Consider the following 17,995-nt stretch of genomic DNA (forward strand, 5'->3'; position numbering starts at 1 on the left):
CACCGGCCCAGGAGTCAGGAGGACCTGAGTTCAGATCTGGTCTCAGACCAGACACTTGACACTTACTAGCTGTGCGATTGTAGGCAAGTCACTTAACCCCAATTGCCTCACCAAAATAAATAAATAAATAAATTTAGCAACACCTAACATAAACACACAATATAGAGTTGGATCCCATATAAAACCATTAGACCCATAATATTTTATTTTAAAAGTAGTCATGTAAATGGTAATCATTCATTCTTTCTAATATCGCTTCATTTCTGTATGTGATAAGTTTTGTTGCCATTTGTTTCTTGTACATTCATATGTTCTTGGGACTTTTCATCACTTGTTGTAGATTCTATTTTGTTGTATTTGTATTTATCTGTCTTTTTGGGACTGTCTGGTTCCGTTACACTGATATAGGATGATGGATGTATTTAGTCAGTGGACATCAATTTAGTCAGCATTTATTAGTTGCTTACAGTGTGCTTGGCTCTGGGGTACAAAGCCAAAGATGAGAGGGGAACAGTCCCTGCCACATGCACCTCAAGAAGTAGGTAGATTGCTTCTAGATTTTTGCTGTTGTAAGTCATACTGCTGTGAGTATTTTTGTGTGGAGAGTGCCTTTCTTTTCCTATCCTTGGGATATAGTTCCAGCTGTGGGATCCTGGGCCTCCCATCCAATCGGCTGTGTGCCTCTCCATCTGTGAATGAAGAGCAGGGCCTCCCACCCCCGGGGCTCATCTGTATGGCCCTTCCCCTCAAGGCTCCCCCCTCCCCCACTGCAGCGTAAAGTAGTGGTGGAGTAGGTCGGTCATAGATTCTCTTGTGAAACACGAAATGGTCGAGCTATTACAGGACTTTACAAAAATGAGTCATTCCAAATGTTTTCATTCAGAATCAAGCTGATGGCTGAAGGGGAGCTGAAGGACATGGAGCAATTCTTTGATGACCTTTCGGATTCCTTCTCTGGAACTGACCCCGAGGTTCACAAAACGAGCGTCGTAGGTACGGGCGGTGCCAGGAGGGCCACCGAGAGAGCGCGTCTGTGTGTTCGCTGCCCCCAGAGCGTGTGGCTCTTTGTTGTGGCACATCTCTGTGGCGTCCCAGTGGGGCCAGCAGGTTCTTTGTATCAGCCCCTGCCTTTGAAAGCTCTGTCTGATTACCAAGTCCATAGCACGCACCCTGTACTTTTGTCTAATCACAAAGTACTAGCTTTGTCATTGGGGGATAGGAGGGCAGTCCTCTGATTTCGTCAGTATGGAAAATTTCGGGTGTGCAACAGTTCCTTCTACTGAGGGGATTGGCAGCTTACCTGTAATCTGCAGGCCTAGGGGGCTGCCGGGTTAAGGCCTCTTCTGTGATCAGGGCCGGTATATGTCAGAGTCAGACTTGAACCCAGAACTTTGTACCTCCAAGATTGGCCCTCATTTCACCCCGCTGCTGCTTCTCCATCAGAACCTCAGGGTCAAGTGGAAGAGTCTTTCCTCCAGATCATCGAGACAGGTTATTCCTCAGCACTCACCCCTGTCCATTCATCCGTGTCTTCTTTGCACTCATGCATAAGCTGCTGCACTAAGCTCATGTGTGCAGGTGAACAGAAGAACCCTACAGGCTTTCAGGGGCTGCTGCCATCCAGCATCCCAGAGTTTTCCCCAGAGGACTGATAGTAGCTAAACTTTATAAGCGTAGGAATAATGTCTATCTAGTTTGACTTATGGGATTGATGCAGTTTTAAATGACATTTAAATAGTTTGTATTATTAAAAATCTCTGACATCTGTATTTAAAGTTCACTTTTCAATTTAGCAAACTTTTGTCAGGAGCCTACTAATTGTAGGTTGCCTGAAGATCATTTAGCATGATGGCTCGAAGGCCTTCGAGTTATAGAGCCTTGGGTTCAGATGCTGCCTCGGACACATACTAGATGTGTGGCTGTGGCCAGGTCACTTAATTCTCACTGCCCAGAGCGGTTCTGTTGCTGCTCTGGATCCACGGAGGGAGTTTCCATGAGTCCCCCATCTCGATGCCCTCACAGATCCAGCCCTCTACGACCATAACTAACTACACTTAAATGCACTGTGTTTTCTAGGTTTGTTTCTGCGTCACATGATCTTGGCATACAACAAGCTTTCCTTCAGTCAGGTGTACAAGTTGTACACGGCTCTGCAGGAGTACTTCCAAAATGCAGAAAAAAAAGCGGCTGCAGAAGAGGCAGAGATGGACATGACCAGCCCCGAGGGGCAGCTTGTGGGGACGATGGAGAGAGAGGATCTGGATGTGCCTTCCAGGTAAACCCTTTGGTCTGCCGACACACGGCCCCTGGGGGGAAACAGCAGGCTGAATGAGGGAGACAAATGCCATTCATTCCGAAGTTAGGCAGCTGTGGGTTTGGAGTGTTTACCCTGGCACTGTCTGTGAAGGAAGGCTTTATCGATTAGGCAAATTAATTATGCACAGAGGATTGTAGGGAGGTTGAATATGTGAGACCATTGAAAAGAAACCAGCTGTTTTCCAACACCCACAAGGGCTGGGGATGCAGCAGAAAGTACTCTACATTCAGAGGCCAAGGACCTCAGTTCAGATCTCGGCTGTGTGCTGTTTCTCATCTGTGAGACATTGGCCAAGTCACTTCCCCTCTCTGAGACTCAGTTTCCTCATCGGTACAATGAGGGGCTTGGTCTAGGTGATCCCTTCAGCTCTCAGTTATGACCTATGAAAAGAACCCATTTACTTTACACACTCCAGGTTCTGGCTAAAGGGCTTTCTTAGGACTTCAGGTCCCCCAAAGACCTCTTGGCCCCCTGTGGTTCACCTGGATCCACTTGCTGTATTTCCTGTAAAACCAGGCTTTCTTCTCACTCTCGCTCATGAGTGATGTTCCACCTCGTGCCCTTGTCCTGGCTGGCCCCTAGGCCTCGAATCTGTCTCCCTGTCTCCCTCCTTCAAGGCTCCTGACCCTGTGACCTCGAATTTATTTTCTGTACACCCAGAGATGCCCATGCTGGCTCCTCTGTTTAGGTGGTAAGCTCCTTGAGGACGGGACTTGTTTCACATTGAGCTCAGTGTTGTTTCTGTGGTGGGGAAGCTGCAATGTGAAGTGTCTTTGCAAGAACCCTCTGGGCTGTCTTCTGGGAGTGGGCTGGCTCAGGCCTGAGATTGCACTGACGTGGGGAGCTTCCAGACTGGAAACGTCTTCCACACATGCAGACTGGCCGCTTGTTGGGAACTTTTCATCTTTGGGAGGATAAGTGACCTGCTCCTGCTCACAGAGCTGGGATGTCTCTCTCTCTCATGTGCCACGCTGCCCATCCGTCCTTCTCTTTAAGCATCGTGACTTTGATTATTCATCTGGGAAGAAGTCATCTTGCTTGCTGTCATCACTTTGTGAGGGTGCTGTGATGTGCATTTATGTGTACTGTTTGCTCTCAGTTGTAAAGGCAGCTTTTGTGGCGGTGTTACAATTCATGATCTTGGATTGCCTTGTGAAAGAGTATTTTCTCTCTCTCCTTCTCCTTCCCTCTCTCCCTTGAACACCCCCCACTTAGTTTTCCAAATCCCCCATGTAGGCCCTTGATGTTCCTCCTGGTAAAATGGCAGCTAAACTCTTGGAAAGGAGAGAACAACGGTGATGTTTTTTCTCTTGTACTTTTGGCAGATTGCTTGGGAAATGCCGTAATGGAAACTGACTTTAAATTTGCTTTGTTGCCACCAAGTGGCGGCATTTGCATGTTGCAAGATGAGCCCAGCCTCTGGCCTCCCCCATCATCTCCAGTCAGTAGCAGGGGCTTCGCTGCACCAGACTTTGGGTCCGGCTGACAAAGTACCCGAAGGATGTGGGGGCTTGCCTCTGCTGGTGCTGCCGAGGGACCTTGTGGAAGGGGCCACTGGCAATTTAATGTGAAAGTCATCCGGTTTGCAAGTTGAAAAAATATATTTGCTTTCATAATAGTGACTGCTGACAACTCGTAGGACCTGAGGTCTCGATCAGGCTCCTGCCATGGCCTCCTCACTGGTCTCCCCACTTCTGTTCTCTTCCTTCTCTCATTCATCTTTCACCCCGGGTCAGATTATTCTTTCTAGAACGTTGCTTCCATTATGTACCTCCCCTCCTCCGTCGCCTTCGGTGGCTCTCCATTGCCTAACAGATGAATTGAAGCCTGCGTATTCTGGCTCCCACTTACTCCTCACCTTATTTCCCTCTACTTTCCAGCAAGAACCTCGTGTCGCAGCCTGACGCAGCTGTTCACTGTTCCTTTCCTGCCTCGGAGCCTTTGCTAGGGGTGCCCTTTCTGCATCCTTTTCCTCTGCTGTGGCTTGGCTCCCCTCCTCCCTGCCTTGGGAGGTGTCTTCTCTTCCTTCCCTTGCTGGAATTGCTTCTCTCCAAACCGGCACAGCCCCAATGGTCTGAACTCTTCCCTTCTGTGCTCTCAGAGAAGCCCAGCCTCAGAGTTGGAGGCTGCAGAGGCTTTGGCAGGGCTTGCTTCTCGGTGTCGCAGATGAGATGCTTGAGGAAAAAGGGACCAGTGAAGACTAATGGAGTGAGACTCAGGGGTGGAAATCAGGGTGGAGCCCGAGGATTCTATTTCCTGCTTGGTTGGCCTCTGGACTTTCTCGCAGCCTTATTTAATTAGCCTAATTGGCTGCCAGTGTTGGCCTTATCAGTCCAGGTTAGATGGTTGGTTTGTTTTCAGTTCCACTGGCGTTGATTTTGTGCCTTCTGTGTGCAAGACTTTATGCTTCACCCGTTGGGGATGTAAAGACACGAATGAAATAGAGTCCTCAAGTGCCTGATGGTGGATAAGCTCTGGATGCAGGGAGGGAAATGCACCCTCCACACGGCATAATGCAGAGTGAGGCGAGGGGGAGGGGAACATCGTCCACCCTCCATCTTTGTCTCATTATTGGCGCCTTTGATGTGAATGGGGGTTCCATCTGAAACAGCTCGTGAACACAGAAGTTTTCTTTCCCCTCCATTTGGCCACGTCACTGCAATGTGGCACCTGAGGCACATGACCTTTATTCCTCTCCTTTGTAGTCTGTGCCAGGGTCAGGGGTCAGTAGCTGCAGAGGCCAGTGCATTTCCTGGGGTTACTCGGTGATTTGCTTTATTGAGGGTGTCCAGAAGATGCCAGAGAGGGCTTTGTCCTCTGTGGCCAGTGGTGATCACTGAGAATGATGTGGGGCTTTTATGTAGAAGTCCTTCCTTTTGGGGGTTAGTGTTAAATTATCTGGCCTGCAGCGTTGAAGCCCAGAGTAGTAAATTCTTAGCATTGGAGGGACCTTTGATGACTCTGGTGCAGCCTCTGCATTTTACAGATCAGGAAGTGGAGCTTCTCATATTTAGGGGTTAAGCCGGGGCTCCTGCCCCCGCACAGTCTCTGCCCTCTGCACTCACTCACAGAGTGGCGCCTGTATTTTCGGCTCAAGAACGTTTTAATACTTTGCTCTCTAAGTAAGTGTTTCCTGGACTTGTATGTGTTCAGGAGGCCAGGATTTTTAATGGATTTATATTTGTGCCGGGAATTTCATTGCTGACAGTTGCAGTCTAACCTACTACCGGCAAGCACACACACCCCTGTTCCTTGGTTGTCTTTAATGTCTTGTTTGGGGAAGAAAGTTATTTTAATGGACACAGTAGAAAAGTTGAGTTTGAGAGCTGCTCCCTAGTTCAGTAAGCACAGACAGGAGGCCCTGTGCTGCTTCTTGGCCTCATCCTTGACTTCTCTGTAGCTCTGGACACTCTCAGTCACCCTCTTCTCCCTGATACCATTTTCTCTTTGGGTCTTTGGGGTGTCCCCTCCTGCCTGGCTGACTCTTCCTTCTCAGTCTCCTTTGCTGGATCTTTGTCCACGGCAAACCTACCAACCGTGGTGGCCCACAGGCCTCTGTCTTGGGCCCTTCTCTCTCCTCCCTCTGCACTGTTTCATTCAGTGACCTCATCAGCTCCCATGGATTCATGTCACTTCTCTGTGCAGATGGTTCTCAGATCTATTTGTCTGCTTCTGACCTCTCTGCCGACCTGTAGCCTTGCATATCCAGCTGCCTGTTGGGCATCTTGTAGACGTCTTAAACTCCACGCGTCCAAAACTGAACTTGTTTTCTGGAAACCTCCCCTCTTCCTAACTTCCCTGTGACTGTGCAAGGCACCACTGTCCTCCCAGTCACTGGGGTGCACAACTTAGGCGTTGTCCTCACCTCCTTACTCTCTTTCACCCCTGTAGCCAAGAAGTTGCCAAGTCTAGTTGTTTCTACCTTTGTGTTATCTCCCCAGTATGCCTCCTTCTTTCCTCTTGACATTGTTATCGCCTCATGCCTGGACTATTGCAGTAGCCTGCCTGGTAGGTCTGCCGGCCTCCAGTCTCTCCCCATGCCAGTCCAGCTTTCACTCAGCTGTCAAATTGAGCTGCTTAAAATGCAGATCTGATCATGGCACCCCTTCCTCAGTCAACTTTGCTGGCTCCCTAAAACCTACAGGATCAAATGTAAAGTCCTTTGTTTGACTCCAAAGGCCCTCTATAACCTGGCCCCTTTCCACCTTTCCATTCTTCTTACAGCTTACACAGTCAGTAAGCATTTATTAAGCACCTACTATATGCCAGGCACTGTGCCAAGCACCAGGGATACAAAGTAAGCTCTCTGGGAGCTCACCCACCATCTTCTCCATCACGTGCTCTGTGCCCTCGCATGAGCTGGTGCCACGGGCCTCCTGGCTCGTCCTCACATCTCCTGCCTGGCTGCGTCTTCTCCAGCTGTTCCCCATGTGTGGAACACTCTCGTCTTCATCTCTGCCTCTTAGCTTCTCTGCCTTCCTTCCTGTCTCCACTCAAGCCATAGCTTTCCTGATCCCCCTTCACACTGGTGCCTTCTTTCTGCTGATTGTCAGTGGGACAGAGTTGTTTACATGTTGTTTTCCCCATTAAACTGGGAGCTGCTGGACAGCAGGGACCGTCTTTTCTTTTTCTTTATATCCTTAGCACTTGGCACAGTGCTTGACACAGAGTAGGTACTTAGTAAATGCTAGCCAACTGACTGACAACGTGTTAGGGTACCCAAAGAGAAAAATCAAAACCATCTTTCTCTTTTTGTTTTTTGGTGAGACAGTTGGGGTTAAGTGACTTGCCCAGGGTCACACAGCTAGTAAGCGTCAAGTGTCTGAGGCTGGATTTGAACTCAGGTCCTCCTGATTCCAAGGCTGGAGCTCTATCCACTGTGCCACCTAGTTGCCCCAGAAAACCATCTTTATCTTTAAGGAGTTTACACCCCTTGGTGAGGAACAACATGTACATAGAAAAGTTATACCAAGTTAATACAAAGCACTATCAATGGGGTTAATTAGGGGAACATGGAAACTTTACCTGTCAGATCTATGAGTAAGGGGGAATTTATGACTGAACAAGAGATAAGAGAGGGTGATGGGAGGTAAAATGGATAATTTTGAATATGTGAAACTTAAGTTTTTGCACAAATCCAATGTAGTCGAGATTAGAAGGAAAGCAGAAAAATGGGGAAAATATATTTACAGCAGTTGCTGTGATATAGGCCTCATTTGTCTGATATATCGAGAACTGAGTGAATCTATAAGAAAATGAGTCATTCACAATTGATAAATGGTCAAAATATATGAACAGGTAGTATTCAGAAGAAATTAAAGGCTCAGTGGATAAAGCAACGGTCCTGGAGTCAGGAGGACCTGAGTTCAAATCTGGTCTCAGACCAGACACTTGACATGTACTAGCTGTATGAACCTGGGCAGGTCACTTAACCCCAATTGCCTCACTAAAAAACAAAAACAAAAACAGAAGAAATCAAAGCTCTCTAGAGTCATGAAAAAATGCTCTAAATCACTTTTGATTAGGGCAAATTAAAACAACTCTGAGGTACCACCTCATACCTCGATTGGCTAATGTGACAGAAAAGGGAAATGATAAATGTTGAAGGGAATGTGGAATAATTGGCATGCTAATGCACTGTTGGTGGAGTTGTGAACTGATCCAACTATTCTGGAAAACAATTCAGAAATACGCTCAAAGGGCAATCAAACTGTGCATTCCCTTTGACCCAGCAATACCACTACCAGGTCTGTGTCCCAAAGAGATCAAAGGAAAAGGATCTGTACGTACAAAAATATTTATAGCAGCTCTTTTTGTGGAGCAGGAGGTAATTTGGCTGTGTAAGTGAAGACTGCTATTGCATGGGAGGGTCAGTGGTGCGGTCAGGAGATCTGGATATGTTTGTCTGCAATAGGGAAGGCACCCTATTGGATGAGGAAGACTGAAGATTAGAGAGACGGTGTGGTCCTGCGTGTGAGCTCCCCAAGGAGACAGGAGGGAATGGAATCAGGCTCAGGGGGAGGGGTTGGCCTTGGCATGGAAATGGGCCCCTCTTCCTGTGTTCTTGGAGCAAAGGAGGGTTGAGTGGAGGCCGTGGAGGTCATTCGAAGTGTGTAGTTGGAGAGGGAGGAGAAGGACCTTGCAAGGGGCAGTAAAGAATGAGGTGAGGCCCTCTGCCCAGAGGGTGTGGGGAGGGGCAGCTCTGGGAGGCTTGAGGAGAAATGAAAAGGGATCAAGCGACCCTGCTGCAGGTCCACACCATAGAGTACGTTTGCAGTGGATCCAGACAGCAAGGTCGGGTGACCTCTGTACTCGGCCAGAGTTAGAGCCAGAACTTGAACCCAGCTCTCTTTCTAAGGCTTGTCCCACCAAATGATGCTGCCTGTCTTGGGAGGAGGGGCTCTGAATCTGCTTCTGGATCTGACCGTCATTCCAGAGTAGGAAATTCTTACCCTCTCTGTCCTCCTGATTCTTCTTTAGGAATTGAAAGAAAATCTTCTAGGAAGAGTTTTGAGATCGTCTCGTAGGAAACCCTCTCTTGCTTTGGTGGTGTTACTGTGTTTACTGTTGTGGTGTTTGCCGCCCTTCCTCATGTTCACAGCCATTCTCTTTTTTCAGAGAGGAGGAGATCGCTTGCAGTGGGCCTCTTTCCCAGAAACAGGCCGAATATTTCCTTTCCCAGCAGGTGCGTTAACTTTGTAGCGAGGCAGCCTGACCTTCTTCCCTGCCCCTTCCACGTGGCCATTCTGAGTAGCTCTTAATATGGCCAGGTTTATCCACAAATCCACATGAGACATCAGCATTTCCCTTAATCCCCCGCCAGGGATGCCATCTGCAGTGCTGGACGCCTTCCTCTGACAGCATTCGGTTTCGTTCCACTAACACAGCAAAGATGCCTCCTGTGGTGCCTCAGTGGGGCAGCCCCGGGTGGGGGGGGGTGCCACACAATAGCGGCCCACCTTAGCGGAGGCACCGGGGGCTTTCCCCTCCTCGCCTTCCTTAACTTGGGAGCATCGTGCTCTCTGCTGGTAGCTCTGCACATTTTAGCCACCAGAGACCCAGAGAAGCTCGAAGAAATGATCTCGGCAGTGTTTTTAACAAATTGGAAAAACCTGTCTGGCTAAAGGGGCTGTCGTGTGTAATCTGAGGTCAGGTCCTATCATCACTTAAGCTGGAGCTGATTTTCCCCATGTGAAACTGAAGTATCACTGACCTTCCTCCTTATGAAACTTGAGCGGAGCCCACATCTGCAGAAAAGGATTATCATATGATCCTCAGCTGACATTTCTCTGCTTTTTCTTGAAGCTGATTTATTATTTTCATTTCAGGCATCTTTATTAAAGAATGATGAGACAAAAGCTCTCACTCCTGCTTCTTTACAGAAAGAATTGAATAACTTGTTGAAATTTAATCCTGATTTTGCTGAAGCGGTAAGTCTTTCTACAAGCCATCTTCTGAGAATTGGAATCAGACTGGCCACACTTGCTGTTTTGATAACAATACCACATTGTAAATGTTATTTTTAACTCAGACTGTTTTTAAGCACAACTGTTTTTCATCTTGGTTCTTCTTAATTAAATAGAATTTCAAAAAGTTCTCAATCATATGTCTTTAAGCATATGGGCCCTAACGTGTCTGTGATGTGATGTGGATTTCACTATGAAATTATTTTTGAAAGTCTTGCAGTCTGAGCCATTTGGGAGCTGTGTGAATTGTGACCACTGTTTACTTTGGCATAGAGGGGGAAGAATTAGGAAAGACTGTCGTCCTCTTCCCGCAGCGGTCAAGTCTTGTGTGCTGTGGCGGCCAGGGGTCATTCCGTTACTCTGCCATAATGTCTTTAAAAAATGATTTCCACAGGAGGGAGAAAATTGTGACTACTGTTTGTTATCTTTCATTTTAGCATTACTTAAGCTACTTAAACAGTCTTCGGGTCCAAGATGTTTTCAGTTCTACACACAGTCTTCTCCATTATTTTGACCGCCTGATTCTCACTGGCGCAGAGAGCAAAAGCAATGGGGACGAAGGTTACGGGCGAAGCTTGAGATACGCTGCTCTCAATCTGGCCGCCTTGCACTGCCGATTCGGACACTAGTAAGTTCCTGTGTCTCCCTCTCTCTGCGTGAACAGGGACAGAACTGGTCAGTGGGCCCCCCCACACCCCGCTCCCCCAGCAGAGGGGCGCTGCTTCAAGCCCTTGCTTCAGATCACTGCCCAGGTGGCCCTCGTGACCGTGCTGAGGGTCAAGCCCCACGTGGTCACTCTTCTGCTCTGTCATATTCATAGTCACAGCACCAGAAGGGTCTGGAATCCCTTTCGCTGTTCCTCTCGCTCCATCCAGGGCAGGAGATTGCGTAGGCCCCAGGGGTGGCCTTGTCTAGTGCAGAAATGGCCTTGACTGGGGTTTGGACACTTGCCCAGAGCCTTCCGGTGCTTCAGAGCCTTCCCTTGTGAAGCATCTGTCGTGGTAGAGATCTTAGGCAATGAGCGTGTCAGTTGCTGTGGGTAAAGAGTGGCATTTTTTATTAAAATTCTTTCCCACTTCCTGAGCCTTGGTTCATCTTTATGACTGGCCTTGTCAGAGATGGGGAGGTGTTCAGAGAACTGTCCCAGAGATTTGCAGCCTCTGGATTTTTTTGACATGGCAGTGCCAAGGCAGCCACAACCTGGCATTGCTCAGGTGTTGGTCTGACAGCCTGGGGCCAGCCCCAGTGGGGGGCTGGAAGTCGTGTCCAGAGGGATGCCTGTGAACGGCGAGGCTCTCAGCTGCTCACCAGGCTGTCTCTCGTTCGGCACTTACCTGCTCAGGTGGCGCAAAAGCCTCGCCCCATGAGGACGTCGAGCCGGCCTCGAGGGCTGCGCTCTGTTTCTTCCAGGCTCTGATTCCTTCATTCCACCACCTCTGCTCTGCAGCTCCCCATGGGGGCTCTAGGGAAGGAGCCAACCTCCTGTTCTTGATGCTGACCCGGGGAGTTTCTTCAGTGGCTCGGTGCTGAGGGCGATGCTAAATTCAGGGTTCAAACAAATGTGGGGGGGCATGTTCCCCACAATAACATGTTCTTCTGGGAGGTTTTTACTTAAATCTTTTTTGAAATAGACCTCAGCTGCAGAAATGCCCCTTTCAAATTGCTGTTCCTGTTACCTGTCGACAGATATGTGCACCTGTTGTCCACCTGTTGTATACTCACCATGTAGGGAATTGGGAGATAGGAGAAGATCACAATGCCTGCCCTCAGGGAGCTGATAGTCTGTCTGGAGAGACCGTGGATACAGCCATGAATAATAATGGCAAAACCACAGGCAGTTTTCTCTAGCCTCCTGACGTTTGTGAAGCACTTTACAAATAATTAATTGATCCTCACTGTAACTCTGGGAGGTGGACGCTGTTACTGTCCCTATTTTATAGACGAAGAAACTGAGGCTGCAGAGGTTAAGTGACTTACGCAGAGTCACGCACAGGAAGTCTCTGAGGCTGGACTGGAGCACCAGTATTCCCTCCTGCAGGCCCAGTGTGCCTCACAGGGTGGTTGTGAGGGTCACACGAGACCCTTTATTTAAAATGCTTGGCCCATCTTAACTTGGGATAGAAATGAAGGTGGTGTTATGGTTTTAGCAACTGCGCCACCTAGCGGCCGACCCGAGAGACTTCAGGTCTGTGGGATTAAGGGCTTCACTCAGGACCCCGAAGGATCTCTTAGAGTTGGAGGGACGGGGGAAGAAGAGTGCAGTCTAGGTCAGAGGACAGAAATGGGGTTTGTAAATGGAAATCTTTGGAGCTAAGGTGGGGGGGGCAGCGACTTCTTCCAACTGGGTAAGTGAGGGGCACCTTCCCTTGTCCTGACATCGCCGTCACGAAGCGGCGTGCCTCGGTGCTGGGGGCCCTGCCAGGAGGAGGCCAGTCTGTATCTTCTAGGCCAGACGTCAGAGCTGTACGAGGAGGACATCCGTGGTGTTCTGTACCTGGTGCAACTTGTACATGCAGCTTGTACATGTTTACCATTAAGGGGATAGTAATGCTTAGTCTGTCATTAGCCAACAGGCAGAGCTTGCCCTGCAGGAGGCCATCAGGATTGCCCAGGAGTCCAACGACCATGTCTGTCTGCAGCACTGCTTGGTAAGACAGCCTGGTCCCCCTTAGGGCCATCTCCCGGGGCATCCCATCTGAGGCAGGTGCGATAAGGGTGCCCCCCAAATGGCGGCAGGGATGAGACTCACCTGGTCCGAGTTATCCAAAATCTGGAGACCCACACGTACCTCTGTAACACACTCTTGTCCAGCTTTTATGACTTATGTTTTGACCTAGGCCCCACTGCCAGAGGTAATCCTTTGGCCACCTCCTTCAGTGTGGTGATAAAAAGGCATAAGCAAACCCAGACACGGGCTGAGACAACGTCCTCCAAGACCCCGGGTCAGCAAGCCCGAGTTGTGTTGAATGCAGGACCCACTTAGCACTCGCCCTGGAGCCTCAGGCCCTCAGCCAAAGGCCATGCAGAGGCTTTCTGCTTTTCTCAGTAACACCCATCACTGGTCGTTGGGGGATCACTGGGGATCGCTGAAGGGTCATTAGTGCCAATCTGTCAGCCCAGATGTGATCAGGGCAGGTTTGTTTGGGCTCCTCATTTCTGAAAGCAAACATTTCTGAGGATTTCTTGGATCCCTTGTTAATACTTCCTCGTGACCTCACAATGAAATTTCAGGATCTTTTTAGCCATTTTCATTGCAGTGATACATTTCCTTGATTCCCCCACCAGAGCTGGCTTTATATCTTGGAGCAGAAGAGATCGGATAGCTGTGTTCTGTTGGAACATTCGGTGAAGAAAGCTGTGCATTTTGGGTTACCGGTAAGGCCCATTCCCTCTCTGGCTTGTTACACTCGGGAAGCAGAAGAAGACCAGAGCTTTTATTCGTATTTCTGCTCACTCCTGGACTGACGCAGTGACTGCCTCCGTGATTGGTTTTATTCTGTTGCTGGTTTAGCCTGGACTCGAAAAAGTACACGCGAACTTAGCCAGTTGTGCACTTTATCACTGAGGGAGCTCAGCTTTCAATTGTGAATCTGAGAACAGCAATAATAATGCAGCTGATGTGTGTGGTGCTTTAGAGTTGGTCCTTATGATGATGCTGTGGAGTAGGTGCTGCTGTCCCCATTTTAGAGATGGAGAAACTGAGGCTCCAAGCATTTAAGTGACTTGCTCATGGACAGGCAGCTATTACTGACTCTAAGCCTAGTACTCTCTCCACTCTGCTAACCCCTCGGAGTCTCTTTAGTTTTAGCCTTTATTTATTCATTCATTCATTCATTCATTCATTCATTCGTTTATTTATTTATTTTTAGCTTTCTTTAGTTTTGTGGTAACAGGTCAGCAGTGCTTACCACAACACTTAGTAAAGATAAAAAAGGCTAATACTTTGCCCATTCAATAGTGTTCAGAGCCAGTGACACAGTTTGCCTATTCCCAGTGTCAGGGAGGGGAATTCATTTTAAAAAGTCCCCGCTTGAATTTTTGTCATTGCTTAGCCTCATCTCCCCTCCAGGCATTGGGCCTTGTCCTTTCCTGGCTTTGTGGAATTGGGGCTCAGGCCCTCCCCACCCCCCGTGCTGCCTGGCATGCCCTCCCTTTCAGGGAGGAAGCTCATTGGTACAACCTTGTTTGCTTTCTGCCTTCACACGTACCAGGACTGCTGGCCTTCTCTTCCCCACAAGCAGAGTCCGAGTGGCCACCGAAAAGAGGTTTTTGGCCAGGAATCTCTGACCATTAGTATGGGGTGTCCTCTACCCATTTTGTAGGGTGGAGGATCCTAACTGGAGAATTCTGCCCACCTCTTGGTCCCTGGGCGCCTGGTGGCTGCGCTGCTTAGGTCCTGGAGAGTCCGTGACGACACTCATTACTGCTCTGGGGCCGAATGGGGTAGAAGGAGCGAGTGCTCGTGATCTAAAAGCCGTGTAAATGCCGCCTTGGCCTTCCTTGGCCTCCTCTCTGGCAGCAGCTCTGTAGGAGAACCAGTGATGCCTGGCACTTCTCCTGAAAAGAAAAGAATGTTCACCAGTGACTTTCTTTTTTTTCTTTTTAATTCACTTTTATTTTATGTTCAGTTTCAAATCTTCCTTCTCCCTCTCACAGCCATTGAGAAGGCAAGAAAAAGAAAGCTCTGAGGTGATTCTCATCCTCTGTTGGAGTCCTCCCCCAGCCCCCTACAACTGAGAATAGATTGCTGGAAATTATAATGGACATCAGTGAGAAAATGTGATCTGATGGCATCTTTTCTCCTTACACTTAACTTTTTCAGGGTACAATTTAGGCTCTCAGGCATTATTTTTCTTAATCCCATTGGGTGTCAGAACGTACTCCGGTGAAGGCAGTTCGGTAGCCTGACCCTGGCTCTTGGGTATGTTTCCCTAGTATTTAGCGTCCCTTGGGATCCAGTCCTTAGTTCAACAGAGAGCTTTTGCCGGGAAGACGGCGAACAAACTGATGGATGCCCTGAAGGACTCTGACCTTCTGCATTGGAAGCACAGCCTGTCAGAGCTCATCGACATCAGCATTGCCCAGAAAACTGCCATCTGGAGGCTGTACGGGCGCAGGTGTGTGCTGCTCTGAGCAGGGTTCGGAGGTCTCCCCTGCTGCACTAGGGGAGTCAGTGTGTGGGGGGCATCTGTTCCTTCCCTCCCTTCAGGGATGAGCCATGTGGAAATGGGGCTGTCAGCCCGAATGAGGGGGCTGTGGGAGCTGGGGCTCCTTTGCAGAGGAAGAGAGGGGATGACAAGATCCGCACATTTCAGAGCACTCCCTCCACCTTTCTGCGGTCAGTCGTGGTCCAGACTGAGCTCCATCCTTCAGGGAGCCCACTCCCTGCCCCATCCTTGTTGCAGGGAGAAAGAAGGCTGTGTCCTCATCGGCTCACATCTTTCCAGGGAAGCCCCTTCAGTGGCTCATTTGCCCCTTGGTTTCCTGGACATTTAGTCTCCTCTCTCTTGTGAGGCATAGTCTGTAACCAGCCTTCGAAGCCTGAGGCCTGATGGATCGGTTTCTGCTCTGCCCTCTCCCCCCACAGCAATTTACTGTTTTTCGCAAACACCCATTGTCTCACCTGGCCTGCCTGTGCTCCCTTTGCCAGCATTCTGCCATGAGGAGGACAGTAGCTGGTCTGCCTGGCAGACATTCTCATTTCCAGGAGAGCCTCAGACAGGACAGCACCAAGTCTGCATTGGTCCAGACATGCCTGCTACCTGACTTCATTTAAAGCGGGGAGTTGGGATTTGGGAGGAACCCTAAGTCTAGACTGAGCTCCCTCTTAACTGAGCAGCGACACCTCCCCTCCCCCCATGGCCTGTGGCCGAGGGTGAAAGAGCAGGGCTCTGAGGCCACTGCAGACCCAAACATGACATCTGAAAAGCCAGGAGAAAGGGAGCTAGACGTGTCTTTGCACTTTAAAAAACATGTTGGTATTTTTTGTTTTTACATCACCTGTATTTCTAAATGTGTCCCTCCCCTGGTCCTTACCCAGAGAACCATCCCTTGTAACCAAAAGTAGAAAGAAAAGGCATTCAGCAGAACTCCCCAACAGATGGGCCACATGTGATCAGGTCCCCGGCTGTGGGCGCTGGTGGCCAGCCGGGTCGAGGGAGGGGCAGCCTGGGCTCACCGTGGAAGCTCAGTTCTGGTCCTTCTCCTGTACAGCACTATGGCTCTCCAGCAGGCCCAGACGCTGCTTAGCATGAACAGCCTGGAGGCCTTGAACCTGGGCGTGCAGCAGAACAACACCGAATCGTTTGCGGTGGTGCTGTGTCACCTGGCCGAGCTCCACGCTGAGCAGGTGAGTGTGGGGCCTGCCCCCAGCGGGCATTCAGCATGGGTGGCGGAGGTCCCAGAGACCGTCTGTGGGGATGGGAGCAGCCGAATGCAGGCTCTCATGTTCCCTTGGGTGCCACATGGAAGCAAGGGCCTGGGAGAGGAGGAACTGCAGGCCTGGGTGTGGCCATGGGGCTACGCAGAGGGCCCTGGGATGGAGGCAGGTTTTAATTCAGAATTAAACATGGACTACTACATTCTCCTGAAAGAGGTTTGGAGGAAAAGGGGAATCATCTGCTTTTCCCCTGGCTGCAACTTCCTGGGCTGTGTTAAAGGGAACTGGAACCTCAGAAATATTTTCTCTCATAAGAAAGAAGCCAAAGAAACATTTTTTCCTTTTGGCCTGAACGGTTCACCACGCATTTCCCGCCTTCTAAAGAATTCCCTTTCCCAACCTAGAGGCCACATTCTTCCCCTTTGTTCCTCAGCAGTTGGCCCCGTCATTGGCCTGGACGTACCGTGGCACTCACTTGACCCCAGTTTGTGCTCAGGAGCTCAGAGTGGCTTTCACCCTGCTGGGAAGTCCCCAAAGAAATCGCACTATTAAAAATATTTTTAGCGTCTTACGATTTTTCAAACAGCTTGATAACGAGTTCTGAGCTGATGTTTTCCATGTGTGTTTTTATCAACCAGTCTTTCCCAGAGCCAAGGCGGGATCCCCCAAGATTTCTGGTTTGAAAACATGCAGCCAGCTGGGAGCCTTCTCTCCCTGTCCTCTTTTGTGAATGTTTACAATGACTGCTCCCCATTCAGCCTCTTCCTGTTCTTGATTTATGGCCCTAATGGGCACATTGGCACTGGAGACTGCACTGGGAGAGGTTCGCTTAGGTATTTGGTTTGATCTCCAGGTCATTTCTGAGATATTCTGGAGGCAGAATTTTTTTCCTCCTTAACTAGGGAAATGAAATCTGGCCAAGCATATCTTTCCTGAGTTATGCGGGGCATAAAGAATTTTTATTCTGCTTAGAAGACTACTTTTTAAAGATCGTGACTTTCCCTTAACTCCTCATTTACACAAAAACCTTGACGCTTCACTAACATCTAGTTCTTTTAAGTTCCTGTGGTTCATTAAGGGTTAAGTTAAAATGACCCTGAGAAGGGATTGTGTCCTTTGGATCCTGTTAGTGTTCCCAGCTGCCGGCTACTTCCCCTGTGTGCGGGCCTGAGCGCTAATCCAGCTGGGCCCCTCTGGGGCAGCTTCAGAGCTGGGCCGGCCTGGGTTGGCCTGGGATGCCCTGGGACACCCCAGGACACCCCAGGCTGCCCTGTAACAGCACGCTTGGAGAGCATCAAATGGGCTATTCCAGCTTCTTCCTTTTTCCTCCCCATCTTTGTAGGACAGCAAGGAAGGAAATTTAAAATTTAGAAACGTTAAAGAGAAAAATGCAAGAGAAAAAAAAGCCAGATCATCAAGAATTTTCCTTAGTATAATGACTGGCATGCAGGTAGACTGTTTCGCTGTGAATTAGAATCACTGTGGTTCCCCTGTTATCAAGGACAGGCCCTTTGAGAAAGGTAGCTGTGCTGGGAGAATCCGTTTGCCCGCTTGTCATTATACTTTCTTTTTAGCTCACATCTATTTGGCACTTTGGCTTTATATTTCATTTCATTTCATCATTTCATTTGCTCCTCGGAACAATCTCATGAAGTAATGAGTACAAGTAATATCATCCTCATTTTACAGATGAGGAAATGGAGGCCCAGAGACATCCCACGTCTTAGAAAGAGACAAAGCCAGGGCTGGATCTGGGCCTCAGGTCATAGGAGCTGCTGCTTGAGAGTCCCTCCTCCAGCGGCCCCGGGTAGCAGGAGCTCACGTGGTATCCCC

General features: G+C 49.2%; 1 protein-coding gene across 1 annotated transcript in view; it reads left to right on the forward strand.

Annotated features, from left to right (window-relative positions):
* ANAPC5 (anaphase promoting complex subunit 5) overlaps positions 1 to 17,995 on the forward strand; it is a 32,792-nt gene that overhangs the window by 7,618 nt on the left and 7,179 nt on the right. Inside the window, exons 3-11 of the mRNA XM_027853506.1 lie at positions 884 to 993; positions 2,077 to 2,275; positions 8,936 to 9,002; positions 9,646 to 9,747; positions 10,221 to 10,411; positions 12,350 to 12,431; positions 13,069 to 13,158; positions 14,719 to 14,900; positions 15,997 to 16,132. Coding sequence (XP_027709307.1) covers positions 884 to 993; positions 2,077 to 2,275; positions 8,936 to 9,002; positions 9,646 to 9,747; positions 10,221 to 10,411; positions 12,350 to 12,431; positions 13,069 to 13,158; positions 14,719 to 14,900; positions 15,997 to 16,132 — 1,159 coding nt within the window. The remainder of the gene's footprint in view (positions 1 to 883; positions 994 to 2,076; positions 2,276 to 8,935; positions 9,003 to 9,645; positions 9,748 to 10,220; positions 10,412 to 12,349; positions 12,432 to 13,068; positions 13,159 to 14,718; positions 14,901 to 15,996; positions 16,133 to 17,995) is intronic.

This window comes from Vombatus ursinus, unplaced genomic scaffold (assembly GCF_900497805.2).
Source record: "Vombatus ursinus unplaced genomic scaffold, bare-nosed wombat genome assembly UNPS02009994.1, whole genome shotgun sequence".
NCBI classification, from domain to species: Eukaryota; Metazoa; Chordata; class Mammalia; order Diprotodontia; family Vombatidae; genus Vombatus; species Vombatus ursinus.